Source organism: Pteropus alecto, unplaced genomic scaffold, assembly GCF_000325575.1.
Source record: "Pteropus alecto unplaced genomic scaffold, ASM32557v1 scaffold210, whole genome shotgun sequence".
In the NCBI taxonomy this organism is placed as follows: Eukaryota; Metazoa; Chordata; class Mammalia; order Chiroptera; family Pteropodidae; genus Pteropus; species Pteropus alecto.
The window spans coordinates 4,173,220-4,195,994 of NW_006431288.1; the positions used below are offsets into that span (position 1 = coordinate 4,173,220).

Here is a 22,775-nt window from a genome sequence, read left to right on the forward strand (position 1 = left end):
TCTCTACAGTGTTGGCTGCCATCAATATAGAAAAATTTCAGAATGATGCTTTTGAGCCCCTTTATAATATACAGGTAAGGACATCTTAGTAATGAAGAGTCTTAGCCCCTTCACCTGCCATGACCTCCCTAACCTGTGCAACTGGTGTTCAATGAGGAGAGGAGGCTTGGCAAGAAGACCCTCTGGGGCCTCAGCTGGTTTCAAAAGAAATTTGGGGAGTTTACACCTTGCACCATGGGGAACGAGGAAGAAATTCTGCTGCTTTCACTTTTGTTAGTGAAGCACCTCATGGAGATGATCAGAGGAAGGGTGAGGGGATTATGTGAGGTAAATTAGAGGGAGATGATGTTCTCTCTCCTCTGTGAGGACAGAGCTCAGAAATGGGCCCTGCATGTTGCTGACAGAGGATTCATACCTGGCTTTGGTGGGGTCAGCCTTTTTTAGTCAGCAAATCAGCCTAATTTAGCCAGACTATGTTGCACATGAATTCATTTGACAAAAAAATTGAATAAGTAGCTCCTAGTTTCCTCTCAGTGGATGACCCCCTGTAATAGTTACAAAGATGGACAACTTGTCCCTTCATGATTACAGCCACTCTCCAAAAATAACTAGGTTGAGCCCTGACAGACCAAATGTGATTATGGTGTCTTCTGCTTAACACATTTTCCTGGGTTTCTTTTGTGCCACGGCCTGTGTGCCTGACACAGTCTTCGTTTCTAGTTTCAGCCCACATTGCTCTTCTTGCTCAGGCAGGAAGGCCTTCAGCAATTCTTGCAAAATATGGTGCTCTCTTTGGGCCGGAGCCTCCCGCAGTGCTCCCTCCAGTGCCCTCTCCTCAGCCTTACACCCTCCTCCACAAGTTGTAATCAAGGAATGAATTAATCTTATATCCTTTTCACATTAACTTCTATGGAGTTTCTGAGCTAGTAAAAAGGAGAGACTCTGCCAGGGGTAGATCCATGGCTCTCCCTAGTTTTTAATGCGTGTAGTAAGTCTCTTTTGTGGTCGTTTATTTTTTTCTTGTCACTTTTTAAAACAGCTTTATTGAAATATAATTTATACACTATTAAATTCACCCATTGCAAGTATACAATTCAATATATAGAGTCTTAGAACCATCACCACAATCTAAAGTTTCCTTGTGCTCGTTTGTAGTTAAGGCCCTGCTCCCTCCTGCAGCTCTAGGCAACCACTCCTCTACTTTCTATCATTATAAACTTGCCTTTTTCTAGACATTTCATATAAATAGAATCATACAGTTTCTAGTCTTTTGCATCTTTTTGGCTACTTTCACACAGCTTGATGGTTTTGAGGTCTATTTCTACCATAACATGAATCAGTACTTCATTCCTTCTGATAGCTGAGTGGATGATGCTTTTGTTGTCATACGTTTAAAGTTATAGCTAAACCCAAAGGTCATGCAGCTCTTCTCATATGTCTTTCCTCTTTCATATGCTAATATGATTCATATGGTCTTTCAATATTGACCCAGTTTTGAATTTCTGCATTTGATTTGCATTTGATTTTGATGTATTATCATTTTATATAGTGCTGGATTCAGTTTGTTCATATTTTGTAGAGAAGCTTCGCTTCCATGTTTATGAGGGATATTGGGCTTTGGTTTTCTTTTCTTGAAATATCTTTGTTTGATTTTGGAATTACAGTAATCCTGGACTCATAAAATGAGTTTGGAAGTATTCTTTCCTCTTCTATTTTTTGGAAGAGATTGTGTATAATTGTTACTAATAATGTTTGGTAAAATTTATCAGTGAAACCATCTGGACCTGAAGTTTTTTTTTAGAAAATTTTTGTAAAATAAGTTTTTATTTTTCAATTATAGTTGACATACAATATTACATTAGTTTCAGGTGTACAGCATAGTGATTAGATATTTATATAACTTACTAAGTGATCTCAATAAATCTAATACCCATCTGACACCGTACATAGTTATTATAATATTATTGACTATATTCCTTATGCTATATGTCCCCATGATTATTTTGCAACTACCAATTTGTCCTTATTAATCTTTTCCCCTTATTCACCCACCCTCTCCAGTCCCCCTTCCAACTGGGAACTCTCAAAATGTTCTCTGTATTTATAAGTTTGTTTCTGTTTTATTTGTTTTTGTTCTTTAGATTCCACGTGTGAGTGAAATCACATGGCATTAGTCTTTTTCTGTCTGACTTACTCCACTCAGCACAGTACCCTCTAGGTCCATTTGTGTTATTGCAGATGGCAAGATTCCATTTATTTATTTATTTATTTATTTATTTATTTGTTTGTTTGTTTGTTTTATGGCTGAGTAATATTCCATTATATATGTAGACCACCCCTTCTTTATCCATTCATCCATTGATAAACATCCAGGTTGCCTCCATATCTTGGCTATTGTTAATAATGCTGCAATAAACATATAAATGTACATGTCACTTCAAAGTAGTGTTTTGAATGTCTTTAGATAAATACCCAGAAGTGGGATAACTGGGTCCTTCTTTGTCTCTTGTTATATAGCCTTTGTTTTAAACTCTATTTTGTCTGGTACAAGTATTGCTACTTCAGCTTTTTCGTTTGTTTGTTTCCATTTTTATGAAACATCTTTTTTCATCCCCTTACTTTTGGTTTGCGTGTGTCTTTTGATCAGAAGTGAGTCTCTTGTGGGTAGCATATGTTAGGGTCTTGTAATCTTATCCATTCTGCCACCCTGTCTTTTGTTTGGACCATTTAATTCTTTTTTCATTTGAAGTACTTATTGATAGATATATAGCTATTGCCATTTTATTTATTCGTATTTTCGATACATATTTTTATTCTTCTTAAAGAAGTCCCTCCAACATTTCCTATGATATTGGCTTGGTGGTGATGAATTTCTTTAGCTTTCTCTTGTCTGGGAAGCTCTTTAACTGTCCTTCAACTCCAGATGATAGCTTTGCTGGGTAAAGTAATCTTGTAGATCCTGAGTTTTCATCACTTTGAATATTTTATACCAAACCCTTCGGTCCTGTAAAGTTTCTTTTGAGAAATCATCAGCTGACAGTCTTTTTATTTTATTTATTTTTTATTTTTTTATACCTCTTTAATTCCGCCCCCCCTCCACTTCTACCCCTGACCTATGGATGTTGCCATTTCCCCTTAAGAACTGGATCTCTGAAGGTGGGGCATCTCCTCCCACATGCTCGTGGCGTGCACTTGGGGCCTGGAGCACTTGAGGCCAGGCGCACCTGGCGCACCTGGGGGGCCTGGTGCACCCGGGATATGGTCCGTGGCTTCACCTGGGGTGCGAACCCAGGATCTTCTGCGTGTAAAGCAGATGTGCTAACCACTACACTATGGAGCCGCCCCCAGCTGACAGTCTTATGGGAGCTTTTCTCTTGCTGCTTTGGCACTGTAATTATGATGTGTCTTTGTGTGGGCCTCTTTGGGTTCATCTTGTTTGGCACTCTCTGCACGAATTGTTTATCTATGTCCTTCACCAGGTTAGGGAAGTTTTCAGTCATTATTTCTTCAAATAGGTTTTCAACTTCTTGTTCTCTCTCTTCTCTTTCTGGTACCCCTATGAAGAAAATGTTGTTACGTTTGAGGTTGTCCCATAGGCTCCTTAAATTATCTTCATTTTTAAGAATTAATTAGTTAATTAATTATTTTATGGTGACATTGGTTAATGAACTCCAGTAAGTTTCAGGTATACAATTTAACAGTAAGGCATATATATTGTATTGTGTGTTCACCTCCCATAGTTAGATTTCTTTCTGTCATCACATATTTGACCCCTTTTACCCCATCTACCTCCCTCCTCCCTACCTTCATTTTTTGAATTCTTTTTTCTTGCTGCTGTTCTGATTTGGTGTCCTCCGTTACCCCATCCTCTATACTGGTGATTCAAACCTCCACTTCATCCACTCTGTTGATTCCCTCTAAAATACTCTTTATTTCAGATACTGTATTCTTTATTTCTAACTGGTTCCCTTTTATAATTTCTATCTCCATTTTTATCTTTTTGTTAAAGTTCTTACTGAGTTAATCTACTCTTCCCCTAAATTCATTGAGCATCCTTATAACCAGTGTTTTGAACTCTGCATCTGGTGACTGCTTGACTCCATTTTTTGGAGCTCTATTTTGTTCTTTCATATGGGACGTACTTCTTTGTCTCCCCATTTTGGCTACCATTCTGTGTCTGTTTCTATGTACTAAGCAAAGCTCCTAAGTCTCCTGGTTATTAGCATGGCTTTGTGTACCTGGTGTCCAGTGGCATAGTCCTGAGAGGGTTCCAGCTGTGGGCCCAGTTTAGCCCCAGCCTGTGCCCCTCTGGGGCCAGCAAACAATCCCCAGATGGCTGATACCTGTGCTGTGCTGAGAGTTGCTTCGAGAGGCTATGCCAGAAATCAAAGGTAGGTGCCACTAGTGCGGGGCTTGGAGCTGCTCAGCAAGGGACATAGGGCAAGCTGAGGACACTACTGGATATAGCTTCAGTAAGTCCACAAGTTGAGAGGGGTGGAGTGACCTGTGTTATTCAGTTTGATAATGTCTCAGCTATAGCGGCACTTGCATCTGCACACTGGGAGTGGAGAGGGCTCAAAAGAGGAACAGCAGATGCTGCCAGCACTTCTGACCTGAAGAAAGCCTTGCCTCTGGTCCTTGTCTTGAGCCCAACAACTCAGTGTTCCCTCATATGTCCCTGGTGCCCCTCAAGCTGTTGACTGGGCGTGCTGGAGCTCAAAGCAAGCAATCTGTCTCTGTGAAAGTTCAGTCATGGTTGCAACCCCTCTAAGAAGAACATCTGCACCTGCTGGTTGCTGCTGTTGCCGCCTCTGTCTTGCGCAGCTGCATGGGACCCGACAGCTTCACATCTCCACCTCCTCCTGCCATTGGAGGGTGATTTCTTATTTCTCTCCTAGTTGTAGTGCCTCTGTTCATCCAGGGCCCAGGTGACTCTGTTTGCTTTTTTTTGCTCTGTGGTTTCGTCACAACTCTGGTGTGGTCACAAGAGGAGATGCACAAAGCCTCTACTGTCTATGCTATCTTTCCTGGTCCCCAGAAAAAATTTAACTGGAAATTTAATTTCTAATAGAGCACAATTGAGGTTATTTCTTCTTGAGTGAGTTTTGGTAGTTTATGTCTTTCAAGGATTCTATTCTACTTCATTTAAGTTTTTGAATTCATAGGCATAGAGTTGTTTGTAATATTCCATTAATATCCTTTTAATGTCTTTCTTGTCAGCAGCAATGGTCCTTCTTTTCTTCCCGATGTTGGTAATTTTGTGTTTTCTCTGCCTTTATCTTGGCCAGTAAGAATTTTATCAGTTTTATTGATTTTTTTTTTCAGCGAACCAGCCTTTTGGCTTGCTTTTTTTTCCATCTATTATTTTTCTGTTTTCTATTTCATTGATTACTTCCCTGATCTTTAGCATTTTCTACCTTTTGTTTCCTTTGGATTTAATTTGCTCTACTTTTTTCCAGTTTTTTTTCCTCTGGTGGAAGCTTACGTTACTGATTTGAAACTTTCTTCTTTTCAAATATAAGCATATTCTGCTATATGTTTCCCTGTAAGCACTGCTTTTGCTGCATCTCACTAATTTTGATATGCTAAATTTTCATTTTTAAAAAATATTTTTTAAATTATCAGAACATTAGTTTCCCTTGAGAATTCTTTATTCCATGTGCCAATTCAAAGTGTGTTGTTTAATTTTTGAATCTTTGGAGATTTTCCAGATATCATTCTGTTACTGATTTCTATTTTAATACTATTAAAATTTAATACTATTAAAATAGAACATACTTTGTATAATTTGTTTTTTTTTTCGTTTTTTGTTTTTGTTTTTGTTTTTTGTTTTTTGCATTTGGTGCGATTTGGTTTTGGCTCATAATATGGTCATTCTTGGTGAATGCTCCATGCATGTACACTTGAAAAGAATGTGATTTTGCATTTGTTTATAAATTTCCATGAGGTCTAGTTGATTAAAGTATTGTTTAGGTAATCTGTATACTTATTGATTTTTTGCCTACTTATTCTATCAATTATTAAGAGAAGAGTGTTGACATCTCTAAATATAATTGTGGATTTGTTTATTTGTGTGCCAGTCTCAGCCTATTGATAACTAATGTGGTTGGACAGGCATTTGTAGTTCTTATTATGATTGCAAGATACCCTTCAGCAAAAAACATCAAGAAACTTTGAAAAAAAGGGTTTATTTCTTAGAGGTCTTGAAATAAACTGGGGCCACACAGTGAGGTCAAGGGTAGAGAGAGAGTGCATGGGTCTTAGGTCTTTGCTTTTATTGAGGTCAAAGGTGGGGGACTAGGGTTTCTTGGGCTCACTCTTTCTTGGTGAATTTAAAATTTAAGAGCCAGAACTTAAAGTGCTGGAAGAGGAAAACCAAGTGGCCAAATGGTCAGTTATCTTGAAATCAACCAAGATCTCTAAAACAAAGGAGCTTGGTGGTGCACGAGTTGATGTGTCCTGGCTCTTTATCTAATCCTGTGGCTGGCAATGTGCTTATTTGAGAGTGGCCTCTTTGAGGGGGATACCTCAGGATGCGAAGCTTAAGTCCAGCACTTGCATTACAAAATAAACAAACAAAACCACCAACTACAAGAGCTTGCATTACAATTTGTTTTTTTGATTTATCAGTTTTTATTTCATGTATTTTAAAGCCATTTTTAGTTGTGTATACATTTATAATGGTTATATTTTTTTGGTAAAGTTACTCTTTATTATTATGTAATGCCCGTCTTATTTTTCTGAAGTCAATGTTGGTTGATATAAATATAGTTATTTTAGCTTTATTTTGGTTAGTGTTTGCATGGTGTATCTTTCTTTTCCTTTTTACCTATCTTAAAGTCTTTGTTTTAAAGTGGACTTCTTATAGACAGCATATAGTTATATATTGCCTTTTTGAAAATTCAATCAGATAATTTTTGTTTATTAACTAATGTGGTTAGATAATTCACTTTAAAGTGTTCATTGATATGGTTGGACTAAATCTACCATCTTGCTAACTTTTTTCTATTTGTTCCATTTGTTCTTTCTTTCTTTCTTTTTTTAAAAAAAGCCAAGTTTATTTGTTAATTTCTTGCATTTGAAGTACTCCTCAATGACATCCTTGGCCTGAGACTCTTTGCCATAGTCCTTAACCACCACACAACTACAACCAACCACTTTATTGGGTTTTCCCTCTTTCAGTTTTACAGAGGCCTACCCATTACCCTAGTTTCTTGTTGTCATTAACTTTAATTAGATTGACTTGGTGTTCAGCACAAAAGGCCTCCATCAAATTGAAATACATGGTTTCATCAAAGTTGGATTCAAACACTCAAATATGGGTTTGGTGCTTATCTAAAGCTTTGGCAGCTTCATGAATTCCATGTGCTAGGCCATAGTGAATGAGGGTGGTCTTCAGCACCTCTTGTGAAGTAGTATTAATGTCCATTATATTTCCAGGAGCAATGCCTTCCCCTGCCATGGTGGTGGGTTATGGGTGGAGCAGAATCTTGAACACACGCAAGCCTCAGCCTCTGCACTACTCTGGATAGCAGGGAGAGTTGTTTCCTTTATTTTGAGTTAATTGATCTTTTTTATAATTTCGTTTTATCTCCTTTATTTTACAGTTCAACTTGGCTAATTTTTATTGACTTCGCATTAAGAACACTGATTAATTCCTCTCTTCTGTTTAATCTACTAATGAGCCCTCTAAAGGAAATCTTTATTTCTATTACTGTGTTTTTGATTTCTGGTATTTCCATTTGACTTTTTCTTATGGTTTCCACCCCTCAGCTAAAATTACCCATCTGATTTTGCATACTACCTTTTCTATTATAGTATCTAACATATTAATATTAGTTATTTTAAATTTCCTGTCTAATTATAACATTTGTGTCTTATCTGAGTCTGTTTTTGATGATTGATTTATCTCTTCAAAACAGCTTTTTTTCTTGTCTTTTTGTGTGGCTCATTGTTCTTTAATTGAAAACTGAATATCTTGTGTAGGACATAGATACTATTTTAGAGATAAGCATGCCTTTCTTTCTGCTTTTAATGTCAGGTTTAGTGTTAATCTAATCAGGAGTTTAGCTGGATTTCAGGTTTGGTTATCATCTGTGCATCACAGGCTTCAAATTCCTCTAGTGACACCTTATGTCTATGATGAGGGCTAGCTTGACAGGCATTTTCTGTATGTCTGCACTCACCTTGACTTTGGGTCTTCCCTTTACATTGCACTCTAGAGATTCTGTCTCTTCCACTTCTCTTTACTATACTACATGTTATTTTTCTTTACTCTGGTTGGCCTCATGGTGAAGGAGGAAAAGCATTCCCTAATTCTGATTAAACCTCAGTCATAAGCAGGCACTGTGTCCTTGCATCGGAGGGGTGTGACCTTTCAAATGTTTCTGCTTCTCCTCTAGGTGTAGTTAGTTATAGACTCAGCATGTATTCCTGCTCCTCTGCCAAGGGCCATTTTTTCCTTTCTCCCTTTTCTCAGATGCAGTGAGATTTTACTAGTGCCTTAAGATGACAGATTTTGTTTCTCTTCCTTCTGCAAATTAATGCTTTTGTTCCCTAGGGAAGGTATGAGAGATTTGGTGGTGGCTGCTGCTCCCCTTCCCCAGACACTAGCAGGAAGAAAGCCAAAGTACTACGGACTGGGTAGCTTAAACAATATTTATTTTCTCAAAGTTCTGGAGGCTAGATGTCTGAGATCAAGGTGTCAGCAGGGTTTGTTTCTTCTGAGCCCTCTCTTCTTGACTGTATCTACAATGTGAATGACTGATCCTTTTGCATCTTCACATGATCTTCTCTCTGTGTTTGTATCCTAATCGCCTCTTTTTACAAGGATACCAGTCATATTGGATTAGGACTCACTGAAACGACCCCATTTAACCTTAATTAACTATGTAAGTACCCTCTTTCCAAATATGGTCACATTCTGAGGTACCGAGGGTTAGGACTTCAACATACAATTTTGGGAGTATAATTCAGACCATAATATTCTGCCTTCTAGCCTCCCCAAACTCATGTCCTTCTAATGTGCAAAGTACATTAACCCCACTCCAGTAGCCTTGAAAGTTCAACTTTAAAAAAATATATATATTCCAGCATCAACTCTGAGTCCAAAATTTTATCTAAATATCATCTAAATCAGGTATGGATGAGACTTGAGGTATAATTTATCTTAAGCAAAATTCCTCTCTAGCTGTGAACCTGTGAAACAGACAACAAGTTATCAGCTTCCAAAATACAATGATAGGACATGCATAGGATAGATAATCCCATTCGAAGGGGAGAAATAAGAAAGAAGAAAGGGGTCATGTGTCTTAAGCAAATCTAAAACCTAGCCTGTGCCCTTTGCACTTGTAGTGATAGTGGTAGCCTATTGACCTCTCACCCACCTTCAGGGTTATCCTCCCTTGAAAGATAATGCACGTTTATAGCTGATAGCTCTATTGGCCCATCCTGTAGAATCTCAGAAGTCCAACAGTCTTGCTTCATTTTGTTTCATCTCTACCATCTTCAGTCCCAGTTGGAAACATTTCTGCTGGTATAAAATTCTTAAAAAACACGTTGGCTTCCTATGCAATTCATATGGGTCTAAGCCATAGGACTAGAGGTCTTACATGTATCTTTCTTGGATAACCCCATCTGGATTTGGCTGAGATGGCTGAATGAATCCATACATTATGTGCCCATAATCTCTTTAGAAAATGATTATCCAACCATATCTTTGATGTTCTGTAATTATGCTTTCTCATATAAGTAGGCTGAGAATTCTCTAAATCTTCAAGTTCTAGTTCCTTTTTGCTTAATAATTCATTCAGTTTATCTCTTTCCTTTTGTATTTTATTCCTATGAGCAACAAGGGGGAACTAGTCCTTCCATTCAACATTTTGCTTAGAAATCTCCTCAGCTAAATATTGAGGTTCATAATTACAAGTCCTACCTTCCACAAAATACTAGAACACAACTCATTTAAGTTCTTTGCCATTTTTTGACAAGGATCATCTCTCTCATCCAGTGTCCAATAACATGTTCCTCATTTCTATCCGAGACCTCACCAGAAACATCTTTAACTTTGATATTTATAACAGCATTTTGTTTTCTTTCTGAGCTCTCACCAGAATTGCCTGCAATGTCCATATTTCTACCAACAGTTGTTTCAAGGCACTATAGGCTCTTTTTTTTTTTTTTAAGCATGCAACTCAAAGCTCACCAAACCTCTACCCATTACCCAGTTCCACTGCCACTTCCAAACTTTTAGGTATTTGTTAACTACTAACAAATTACAGCAGCACCCTACTTCTTGGTACCAAAATCTGTATCAGTCTTCGTGGGCTGCCATTACAAGAGTACCACCGACTAAGTGGCTTAGACGACAGACATTTATTTTCTAACAGTTACAGAGGCTAGATGTTCAAGAACAAGGTGCCAGCTGGCTTGGTTTCTTCTGAGAAACCTCCTTGGCTTGTAGTTGACCATATTCTCTTCCTGGGTCTTCAAGTGGTCTTCCTTCTATGCATGTCTGTATAAGAATTTCCTCTTTTTGTAAGGATACCAGTCATATTGAATTAGGGTCCACTCTACTGACCTCATTTTAATTTAATTACTTCTTTAAAGCTCCTATCTCCAAATACAGTCACATTCTGAGATGCTGAGGGTTAGGACTTCAACATATGAATTTTGGGGGAATCTGTAACAGGTACTGAGAAGTCTCCCTGTCTTCCCTCATAACATCTGGTGGGATTCATGGAGGTAAAACTTTCATGGAAGTGTAAGATCTACCATATCTGGGTTCCCAGGGGCTTCACACTTTCTCACATCCAATTTTTACCAATTCTTTAAAAGTATCTCTTTATGGGCTCCGGCCCTAGGTATGCAAATGCAGGTACCAGGTTTACAATAAATTTTTATTTATTTATTTGTTCTGTGACTTCAGTTCTCTGATGAGCTCAAGAAAAGTAATTAATTTGTAGTTTTTCAAACTTTGTCCTTGTTGTAAGGATTGGATTTATGTTCTTTCTAGCTCTTTACATCTCTGACTTATAAGCAGCAGTCTATTTACTTCTGGGTAAATATGATTGTTATATTTTTTTCTAGGAATTTATTCATTTCACTTAAGTTTTAAAATATAATGACATAAAATTGTGGATAATATTCTCTTGTCTTTTTAATTACCACATCGTTTGTGGTGATATTTCCTTTTTAATTTCTGATCTTAGTTACATATTTGTTCTTTTTTGTTCGTTTCATCAATCTCATCAGAAGTATATCAGTTCTTTTCAAAGAACCAGTTTTTCTTTTTAAATTTTATCTATTGAAAATTAATTTCAATTTCAATACTTCTGCTCTTAGGTTTATTATTTTCTTTATTTTACCCTTTGATTTATTCTGCTATTCTTTCTAATTTCTTGAGAAGGATAATTAGCCCCTAAATTTTATGTTTCTTTCTGTTTGAATGGTTTAATATAAGCATTTAAGGATATAAGTTTCTCATTAGCCCATGAGTTTTTATCTTTGGTATATTTGTTATGCTATAATTTAGAATAATTTAGATATTTGATACAATTCCTTCTTTGCCTTCTTAGTAGTTCTAGAAGTGAATTTGTTAATTTTCAAGCATAGGGATTTTTTATTTTTACATACTTGTGTTCAGAGAACATACTCTGTACCACTTCAAACTTTTGTAGTTTTTTCCTTTTATCATTAATTCACGATATTTTAATGTCTAATGTATTTTAGTTAATTATAATCAATATTTTGTTGAAGTTTATTAAATCGTCTTCTTGTTGGCTAGTTGGAAGCCCCTTCTAGTTGGCACTCGTATTTTTTCCGACACAATCTTATTATAGTTTTCTTGGTTTCTGGCAGAATAAATTGTCCAGATTACCTTATACATTTCCTATCCAAGACCTAGAAATAGCCATTTCTCCCAAGAATTCTGTTGCTTCTACAGAACACAGTCTGTGCCATGGTATACTCAGTGTGTAGAGCCAGGACATAGGTATGTTTTAAAAGAGAGGAAAATCATGAGTTTACAGTGACTTTTTAAAAATAGAGACAATATGATAGGGTTTATATCTGACTTCTTTAATTTATATCTTTATTTTCTCTCTTACTCTGAAATCATAATTGCTAACAATATTAACAATTTTACTATTTGATCATTCTACAATATATTCATAATAGATTTGAAATAATAATACCAATAATATAACTAAAAATAAGAAAACCCAATGATCTTTAAGACTTCTGTGGGTTTTCTTTTATCATTAAGGTACATCCCACAGGAAACATGTAGTCAAAATTCTATATACTAAAGTTACATGGGATAATTTCTTTGTTTTATGTAGTTATTTTACCAACTCGATATAGAATTAGGTTTATTTCAATTTGTTTTTAATTTTTAAGTATTTCTACTTTTAATTTAATTTAATTTTTGTTTATGTCTTATCAGTCTATAATATTTCCACCTGCACTTCAAAAGTTTTATCAAAGTTTGTTTTATAGATTTTGAAGCTCTGCAAATTTGGAATTATTTTATATTCATTCAGATAAAATGTTTATTATTAGGAAGTGACCCTCTTTACTTGTAGAATTGCTTTTTTAAAAATCCTCATTTTTAGTTTTATTTTCCTATTTTAAATATTCAATTTTTATTTATCATTCTATATTATTTAAGCTCCTTTAATTTTTTTTTTAGATATTAATGGGGAATAGTTAATTTGATAGTTCTTAGTATGAATTGATAGGACTACCACAAAACAACCTGTCAGTTCCTGGAAACAAACAGCTGAAAATGCATTGACCTTTTGTAATTAGAAACAATACTTTGTTGCCGCCTATTCAAAATGTAATTTATGGTTTCTGGTATACTTGGCAATTATTACTTGACCTGATTTATGTCTCTTTTGTTCCAAAAAGGTTTTAAATTCAACTGAATAAACAGGGCTTATTCTAAACTATGGAAATCAAATGTCCTATGTTGTTCTAACATTCTGATGAATCTTTGGGTGATGTCTGAAGAATGAACCTTAACAAGTTACCACAATCACAAAGTTTTAGAGATGAAGGAACTAGGTAGTTATCTAGGAAGGGAAAAAAAAAGCAAGAGACTGAATAACTGTCGTTCAAAATTAAGAAAGGGGCAGAACCATTACATGAATTTAGAATTAGTCTACTATTCTTACCTCAACCATGCTGCCCCATACTCACAGGTCTCCATCCCCACCCACCACCAACTAACTGCCCCACGCTCCACCACAATACACCACATATGCTATTCTAAATGTTATTTAAAAAGACAAGTGTCTGGGTCAGACACATAAAGATAAACTTTCTTGACATTGTGTTTTGTGTACTTTAATAGTTAACCCAAACATAGACCTTTTCCTTAAGCTGATACTATCATAAGCCAAGAATGCATTTTTTTTTTCTGTAACCCCAGACTCCATTTGTTTATGAACAGGAGAATTACCATAAACCTATCATTTCTTGAGAAACATTTTAAGTGAGCAATTTTTTCATTTCTCAAAAAAAATCCATATTAAATAATTCACTTTCTCTATGAAGCACCTTACAGTGTGGAAATGTTTGAGAAAACTAAGCAGAAGTCTCCAGAGTTTTAAAAGCAAGCATGATGTTATCACATTTTTCACTGGTCAGTCACAGTACTTTTTCTTATTATAACAACTATTTCTTCAATCTCATTGTCTGCTGCATACTTCTAATTCAAGTTAAGAGATTGATAGGTGCAGGAGCATTTGTAAACTTACGCCTTGGAGTTATAAGGTGCCCTGCTTGATGGTATTTGACAAAGCTATTCACTACCAGGTTCTCTAGAGAGTCAGAGATGTCTTGTGGATATTAATTGAGGTCTTCAATATATTTTCCTACACATCCTTTTCCATATTTTTGGAAGCATCTCTATGTGAAGATAAGAGAATAACCCATGCTTAGGATAAAACTATTGTGTCTGTTTAGGACTCATGTAGAAGTGTTCAATAGATTTTTCTTTCCCTTTTTTTTCCTAAAGCTTTGTTTGTTTGTTTGTTTATTTGTTGTTTTTCTTTATGGTTTTTTTTTTTAAATTAAGATGTAGTTGAGAAAGAACATTATATTAGTTTCAGGTATCCAACATAATAATTTTCTATTTGTATATATTGCATACTGATCATCACAATAAGTCCAATTAACATGTCACCATATATAATTACAAATTTTTTTTCTTGTGATAAGAACTTTTAAGATCTACTCTCTGAGAAGCTTTCAAATATGCAATACAGTAGTATTACTATAGTTACCATGCTGTACATTATACCTGCATGACTTATTTATTTTATACATGGAGGTTTGTTTCTTTTGATCCCCTTTACCCATTTTATCAACCCCTCAACTCCCACCTCTGGCAACCACCAATTTTTTTTCCCTGTATCTATGAGCATGTTTTGTTGTTATTATTTTAGAGTCCACATATAAGTGAGATAAAACAGTATTTGTCTTTCTCTTTCTACCTTATTTCACTTAGCATAATGCCCTCAAGGTCCATCATGTTGTCGCAAATAGCAAGATTTCATTCTTTTTATGTACGAGTAATATTCCATTATATATGTGGATAAAGAAGTGGATATATATAGTACCTCTTCTTGACCCACTTGTCTATCAATGGGCACTTAGGATGTTTCTATATCTTGGCTATTGTAAATAATGCTGCAATGAACATGGAGTGCAGATATCTTTTCAAATTAGTGTTTTCATTTTCTTTGGGTAAATACTCAGAAGTGGCATTGCTGGATCATATGGTAGTTCTATTCTTAATTTTTTGAGGAATCTCCATACTATTTTCCTTAGTGGCTGCAACAATTTACATTCCAACCAACAAATGTTTTCTTTTCTCCACATTTTAACCAATACATTTCTTGCCTTTTTTAATAATAGCCATTCTAACAGGCAATATCTCATAATGGTTTTGATTTGCATTTCCCTGGTGATTAGTGATATTGAGCACCTTTTCATCTACCTGCTGGCTGTATGTATCTTTTCTTTGAAAAAATACCTATTCAATGCTCTGCCCATTTTTAAATTGGATTGTTTGCTTCTTTACTATTGAGTTGTAGAGTTCTTTATATGTATTGGATATTAATCCTTTATCAGATATATGATTTGCAAGAATTTTCTCCCTTTCAATAAGTTGCTTTTTCATTTTGTTGATAGTTTATTTTGCCATGCAGAAGCTTTTTAAATTGATGCAGTCCTGCTTATTTATTTTTGCTCTTGTTGCTTTTGCCTTTGGTGTCAAATTAAAAAAAACATTAAGACTGATATCAAGGAGCTTATTGACAATGTTTTCTCCTAGGAGTTTTGTGGTTTCAGGTCTTACATTCAAGTCTTTAATCTGTTTTGAGTTGATTTTTGTGTGATAGAAGATAGTGATCCAGTTTCATTCTTTTCCATGTGACTGTCCATTTTCCCAGCATCATTTGTTGTGGTGACTGTTCTTTCCCCATTGTATTTTTTGGCTCCCTTTTCATAAATCAATTAATTATATATGCATAGGTTAATTTTTACCTCTCTATTCTGTTCCACCGATCTATGTGTGTGTGTTTTATTCCAGTATCATACTGTTTTTATCACTATAGCTTTGTAACATAGTTTTAAATCAGAGAGTGTGATGCCTCCAGCTTTGTTCTTTCTCAAGATTGCTTTGGTTATCCAAGGCCTTTTGTGGTTCCATAAATTGGGATTTTATTTTCTATTTCTGTGGAAAATGTAGTTGGAATTTTGATAGAGATTGCATTGAATCTGTAGAGTGCTTTGGGTGGTATGAACATTTAAACAATATTAATTCTTCCAATCCATGAGCTTGAAATATCTTTCTATTTATTTATGTCTTTTTCAATGTCTTTTATCAATATATTATAATTTTCAATGTACAAGTCTCTAACCTCCTTGATTAAATTTATTTCTTGGTATTTTATTTGTGATGTAATTGTAAATGGTATGTTTTTAAGTCTTTTTCTTTCTGATAAGGTGTTATTAGTGTATAGAAGTGCAACTAATTTTTATATATTGGTTTTGTATCCTATGACTTTACCAAATTTATTTATTAAGTTTAACAGTGTTTTGGTAGTCTTTAGGGTTTTCTATATATAATATCATGTCATCTGCAAATAGAAACATTTTTACTTCTTTTTGATTTGGATGCTTTTTATTTCTTTATCTTGCCTAACTGCTCTGGCTAGGATATCTTATATGTTGAGTAAAAATGGCAACAGTGGGCATCCTCGTCTTCCTGATATTAGAAGAAAAACTTTCAGCTTTTCACTACTATGATGGTAACTGTGGGCTTTTCATATATATCTTTTATTCTGTTGACTTATGTTCCCTCTATACTCACTTTATTAAGAGTGTTTCTTTTTATAAATGGATGTTGAATTTTGTCAAATGCTTTTTCGTATCTATTGAAATGATCATACAATGTTTATCATTTTGTTAATATGGTGTATCAAATTGACTAATTTGCAGATGTTCAATTACCCTTGCTAGGAATAAATCCCACTTTATTATTATTCTTTTAATTTATTGTTGAACTCAATTTGATAATATTTTGTTGAGGATATTTATATAGATGTTTATCAAGGATATTGGCCTGAAATTTCCTTTTCTTGTAGTGTCTTTGTCAGATTTAGTATCATGGTAATTCTTGCCTTAAAAATGAGTTTGGAAGTGTTCTCTTACTTTATATTTTGCAAGAGTTTGAGAAAGATTGGCATTAGTTCTTTTTTAAAGGTTTGGTAGAATTCACAGGTAAAGCCATTTGGTCCTGGACTTTTGTGTGTTGGGAGGTTTTGATTTTCTATTTCTTCATGATTCATTCATGGTAGGTAGTATGTTTCTAGAAATTTATCCATTTCTTCTAGCTTATCCTATATTTCGGCATATAGTTGTTCAGAGCAGTCTCTTATTTTCCTTTGTATATATATATATGGTGTCATGGCAACATCTCTTCTTTTTTTATTTTATTTATGTAAATCCTCTGTATTTTTTTTCTTGGTGAGTCTAGCTAAAGGTTTGTCTGTTTTATTTACCTTTTCAAAAAACTAGCTCTTAGTTTCATTGATTGTTTTTATTGCCCTTTTAGTCTCTTATTTATTTCCACTCTGATCTTTGTTAGTTCCTTACTTATAAATTTGAGTTTAATTTTCTTTCTAGTTCTTTAAGTTGTAAAATTAGGTTGTTTACTTGAAGTCCTTCTTGTTTCTTTTTTAAATAACATTTTACTTTTTCAATTAGAAGTTGATGTACAATATTATATTAGTTTCAGGTGTACAACATAGTGATCAGATGACTTACGAAGTTATCACCATGATACCCATCTGACACCATACATAATTATTATAATATTATTGACTATATTCTCTATGATGTACTGTACATCTATGTGACTTTATATAACTGGCAATTTGCACATATTAATTTCTTCCCCTCCCAAACCCTCTCCCATCTGGCAACCATCAAAATATTCTCTGTATCTATGAGTTTGTTTCTGTTTTCTTTGTTCATTTATTTATTTATTTTTAGATTCCACATATTAATGGAATCATATGGTATTTGTCTTTGTCAGTCTGACTTATTTCACTTAGCATAATACCTTCTAGGTCTATGTGGTTGTAGAGGGCTATATTTCATTCCTTTTTATGGCTGAGTAGTATTCCATTGTTTTACTTATTTATCTATCGATGGACACTTAGGTTGCTTCAATATCTTGGCTATTGTAAATACTGCTGCAATAAATGTATGAATGCATTTTTTTTTTTGAAATTAGCGTTTTGTTTTTTTTTCAGATAAATACCCAGAAGTGGAATTGCTAGATCCTTCTTTATCTCTTGTTACAGCCTTTGTTTTAAAGTCCGATTTGTCTGATATAAGTATTGCTACCCCAGCATTTTTTTTCATTTCCATTTGCATGATATACCTTTTTCCATCCCTTTTCCTTCAGTCTGTTTGTATCTTTTGATTTACAGTGAGTCTCTTGTAGACTGCATATGTATGAGTCTTGTTTTTTTTTATCCATTCAGCCATTCTATGTCTTTTGATTAGAACATTTAATCCATTTACATTTGAAATAATTATTGATAGGTATGTAGTTATTGCCATTTTATTATTTATATTTATGTTCTACTCCCACCCCCCTTCTTCTTTGTAAAGAATTCCCTTTAACATTTCTTGTAATACTGGTTTAATGGTGCTAAACTCCTTTAGATTTTTCTTGTCTGGGAAGCTCTTTATCTGTCCTTCCATTCTAGATGATAACTTTGCTGAGTAGGGTGGTCTTGGTTGTAGGTCCTTGCTTTTCATCATTTTTTATATTTCTTGCCAATCCCTATTGCCTGAAAAATTTCTGTTGAGAAATCAGCTGACAGTCTTATGGAAGCTCTCTTTTAGATACTGACTGCTTTTCTCTTGCTGCTTTTAAGATCCTCTTTGTCTTTAAGCTTTAGCATTTTAATTATTATGTGACATTTTAATTATGCTGTGGGCCTGTTTGGATTCATCTTTGTTTAGGACTCTCTCTGTGCTTCCTGGGGTTGCACATCTATTTCTTTCACCAGGTAAGGAAAGTTTTCCATTATTATTTCTTGAAATAGGTTTCCAATTTCTTGCTCTCTTTCTTCTCCTTTTAGAACCCCTATAATGTGAATGTTGATATGCTTGATGTTATCCCTGAAGCCCTTTAAACTATTCTTATTTTTTTTAATAGTTTTTTTCTTTTTGCTGTTCTGCTTGGGTGTTTTTTGCTATCTTATATTCTAAAGTGCTGATTTGATCCTCTGCTTCATCAAGTATACTGTTGATTCCCTGTAATGTATTTTTCATTTCAGTTATTGTATTATTTATTTCTGAATGATTCTTCTTTATGTTTTCTATCTCCATTTGTATGTTTTCTCTTTTTTCCTCATTAAAGCTTTCTACTCTTCCCCCTAAATTCATTGAGCATTATTATAACCAGTCTTTTGAACTGTACATCTAGTAGATTGTTTGTATTCATTTTGTTTAGTTCTTTTTTTAAAGGTTCATTCTGTCCTTTCATCTGGGACATGTTTCTTTGTCTCCTCATTTGGGCTGCCTCCCTGTGTTTGTTTCCATGTATTGAGTAAAGCCGCTATGTTTCCTGGTCTTGGTAGAGTGACCATATGTAGTAAGTGTCCCATGGGGCCCAGTGGAACAGTCTCCCTGAGCCAAGTGCTCCAGATGTGTCCCTTGTGTAGGTTGTGTGTCTTATTGTGGTTGAGCCTTGTTAGCTGTTGGCACATCAATGGGAGAGATTGATCTTCAGGCTGAATGGCAATGAAGACTGGCCATTAGTACAATGGAGGAACTGTTGTTCAAGGGCTGACCCCACAGAGTAGGATTTGCTTTAGCAGGGCTCAGGGGCCTGCTGAGTCTGCCTTTTGGGTGTGTTGTTTGTGGAGGTGGTTGGGTGGTACTCTGGTTTGTTCTGAAGCTGGCCTCTGTGTTTGTTGGTTCTGGGGCCTTTTGGGATGGGCCCAAGGTTAGCCATTGCTTGTGCTCAGGCCAGGGTTACCTGGTATGAAGTAGAAACTGATCTGCAGTTGGTTGCCACTTGTGCTGGGCTTGGAGGTGGCTTGGAGAGGCTAAGTTGTGACCTGAGGCTGACTGCCACTAGTGCCAGCTTGGGGGCCACTTAGCAAGAGTGGATTTTGTGAACTTTTGAGAGATTTTAGGAAAGTCTGTAGCATGAGCCAAGACAGGCTGTTTGTATGGAAAAGCCACTGGAAGCAGTGTGGGTGGGCCCACAAGTTAGATGAGCCAGGGTCTCATGGAATTGCCAGGACAGGGAAAACTGTGTTAGCCAGGTTGTTCAAGACTCAGACTTGGCACCCAACTATACCTGCAGATTGGGGATGGGGAGGACTCAATGAGGGAACAATGACTTCTGTCAGCACTTATGTCTGGGAGAAAACTGCTCCTTCAGGCCTTTCCTGACAATTCATTTCCTCCTGGTATATCTCTGATACTTTTAGAGCTGCTGCTCCAGAGCTGGACCTCAGAGCAAGTGAATCTTCAGTGAGTAAATCTATGCACAGGCCCTTTAAGAGAGACGCCTGGGACTCCAGCAGCCCTTCATCTCACTTAGCCACAATCCATGCTGACTTTCACATCCAGAAGTTATGGGGACTTCTCTTTCCAGCACTTATGCTCTGACCTGGGAAACCCAGTGTGAGGCTGGGACCTCTCACTCTTCAGGGGGAACATCAACAGCCAAGATATTTTTCCATATGTTTAACTACCACATGTGGGTGTGTGACTAGCCTGTTCTGTATCTCCATCCCTCCTACCAGTCTCAATGTGGTTTCTGCTCTGTGTTCTTAGTTATAGGACTTTTGATTAGTCTTTAGGTGGTTCTCAATGTTTATTGTTTTATATTTTAATTGTAATTTTGATGTTGTCATGGGAGAAGCCAAGCACAGTGTTTACTTACTCTACCATCTTAACTGAATTTTTATTGGCTCTAGTACTTAAGAAAAGTTCCTATGAGAAAGAGTACATGACTCCATTTCAGGCTAACAATATATCTGAATGGCACATTGATGTATGCAGGGATGAATTCTTTTCTTCATCTACACCTCCCCCCACTATCCCCCTTCTCAGCACTCCCAGGCAGACAATTGAAATTACAGGACTGCCCTCAGATGCCTCACAAGTATTCTTCTTCCTGCTTATAGATTTTATCTGTGATTCTTCAATAATTAATTTCTTTCGAGCTTCTGATAATGTTGAATTATGCAAAGTGTACTCCTTTTACCAACTTGTGAACCCCATTCTGTAATTGCAAATAAGAAATTTTTGGTATTAAACTATGGGGTATGCTTTTTACTTGCTATCCTTTCCTGAAATCTTTAACAAAAAGCATCTTCTCTCTGCACTTTTTGAATCCTGATAGACTTTCAATACTTTGGCACTGTTTTCTCCTAATTTATATTTTGAAGTTTCAGATATCTCTTAGATTTATGAAAGATGTTGTTTGTGTTTCAATTTCTCATTTTTCATTTTGATTTTGAGGATTTCCAAAAAAAGAATGTCAAGTGCACCAATAACACAGTACCACTTTAATACCAGAAATCAGTCTTCCTTCTTAAATACAGTTGAAAATAAAGGATCTATATTTATTTAGTACAAGTTCTCCATGAGAAAATAATTAAATTACAAATAAAAAAAGAAAATGGAAATCAGAGAATATAGAGATAATTCAGGAAACAGAATAAAATGTTAAAAATGCTCATTAATATGCACAGAAACATAGATAAGATTATGCATGAAACAAGTGTGAGATAGTAAGAAAAAAGGATGAAACCCAAAAGAACTCTTTAAAATTAAAATCTAATATTTGAAATTAAATATAAGAACTGGATGGCAAAATTGAGAGAATTTCCTATAAATAGTACAAGCCAGCAAGATATAAAGTATGAGACAACATAAATGTCTTATAAGATCAGTTTAGGAGGCCTGGCACCCGACTAATAAAAATTACAAAAAGAGAGGACAAAGAACTGAGAAAAAAGGAAGTTACAAATAACTGGCCTAAGAAAATTTTCTTTAACTGAAGGATATGTATGTCTAGATTGAAAGTGCCTCTCAAATGGTTAGCACAATGAATCATGAATGAGATCTACATTGTAAAATTAATATCCTACAGAGAGAAAAACCACAGGCTTACATACCAAGCAACAAAAGTCAGATGTATAGAATTTTAAAATATTGACATTGGATGATAAAAAGCAATGGAACATGCTTTTAAAATTCTGAGGATAAATGAATTTCAACTTAGAATTTTATACTTGATCTAAATATTAAGCAGCTGTATTGATAAAATAAAGACATTTTCTGATATTTAAGAACTAAGAATACTTATTTTTTATTCAACTTTTTAATGGAATTTTTTGGAGGATGAAGGAAATGAGAGGTTAAATCAAGGTAGAAGAACATATGGGATCCAGAACACATAACATCCAACTCCAGGGATCAGCTAAGAAAAGTTGCTGGATGCCAGGTCTTCAGGCTTACAGTGTAACCATTTTTGATTACAGAAGAATGCTGGAAGACTCCAGGAATGCAACTGAGAATGCATAGAATGAATGCCTGACATAATCCCTAATAGAAGTCTGGCTATAATTTTCCATTGTAATATACATAGCACAACAACAGTTCTGCTGTGGAGAAGATGTCAACTTTTTAAAAAGAACCTACATTATTCAGCAGCTTTGAAAATGTTAGGCTAGAAGTAGAATGCAGGTATCAGGCTGAAAGAGTATAGCAACCAGCAAATGAGGCCACCGATAATACGAATTTTAAAAGAGATGTCTATGTTTTTAGGCAAGCATTAGTTCAGAAATTGTGGGTAATGGAATTGCTTTGGTATGTTTTCTTCTAGTTTTATGTAGTCTGGCTGACTTCACATCCCAGTTCTAACATATCTTAGCTGAGTGAACTTGGACAGGCTTTCTAAACTCAGTTTCTTTGTAAAATGGGGACTTACTAGGTTGTTACACAGATAAATTAAGTAAAGTATTTCATTCAAATACTCCTCAGCACATATTAAGAGTTTAATAATCATTAGTCACTTTAATATGATAATAACTTTATATACATAAAAGGTATAATCCATAAAGACATGGTAACATTTATGAATTGTTCTATACCAAACTGTTTAGTAACAAAAATATGCAGAGTAAGAACTGTTAGAAATAAAAATGAAATAAATAGAA

At 35.2% G+C, this 22,775-nt stretch overlaps 1 protein-coding gene and 1 pseudogene across 1 annotated transcript in view; one reads left to right on the forward strand and one right to left on the reverse strand.

Annotated features, from left to right (window-relative positions):
* GLB1L3 (galactosidase beta 1 like 3) overlaps positions 1 to 22,775 on the forward strand; it is a 77,585-nt gene that overhangs the window by 44,544 nt on the left and 10,266 nt on the right. Inside the window, exon 11 of the mRNA XM_015597462.1 lies at positions 10 to 74. Within this exon, the coding sequence (XP_015452948.1) occupies positions 10 to 74 (65 nt within the window). The remainder of the gene's footprint in view (positions 1 to 9; positions 75 to 22,775) is intronic.
* LOC102891021 lies at positions 4,768 to 7,462 on the reverse strand (annotated as a pseudogene).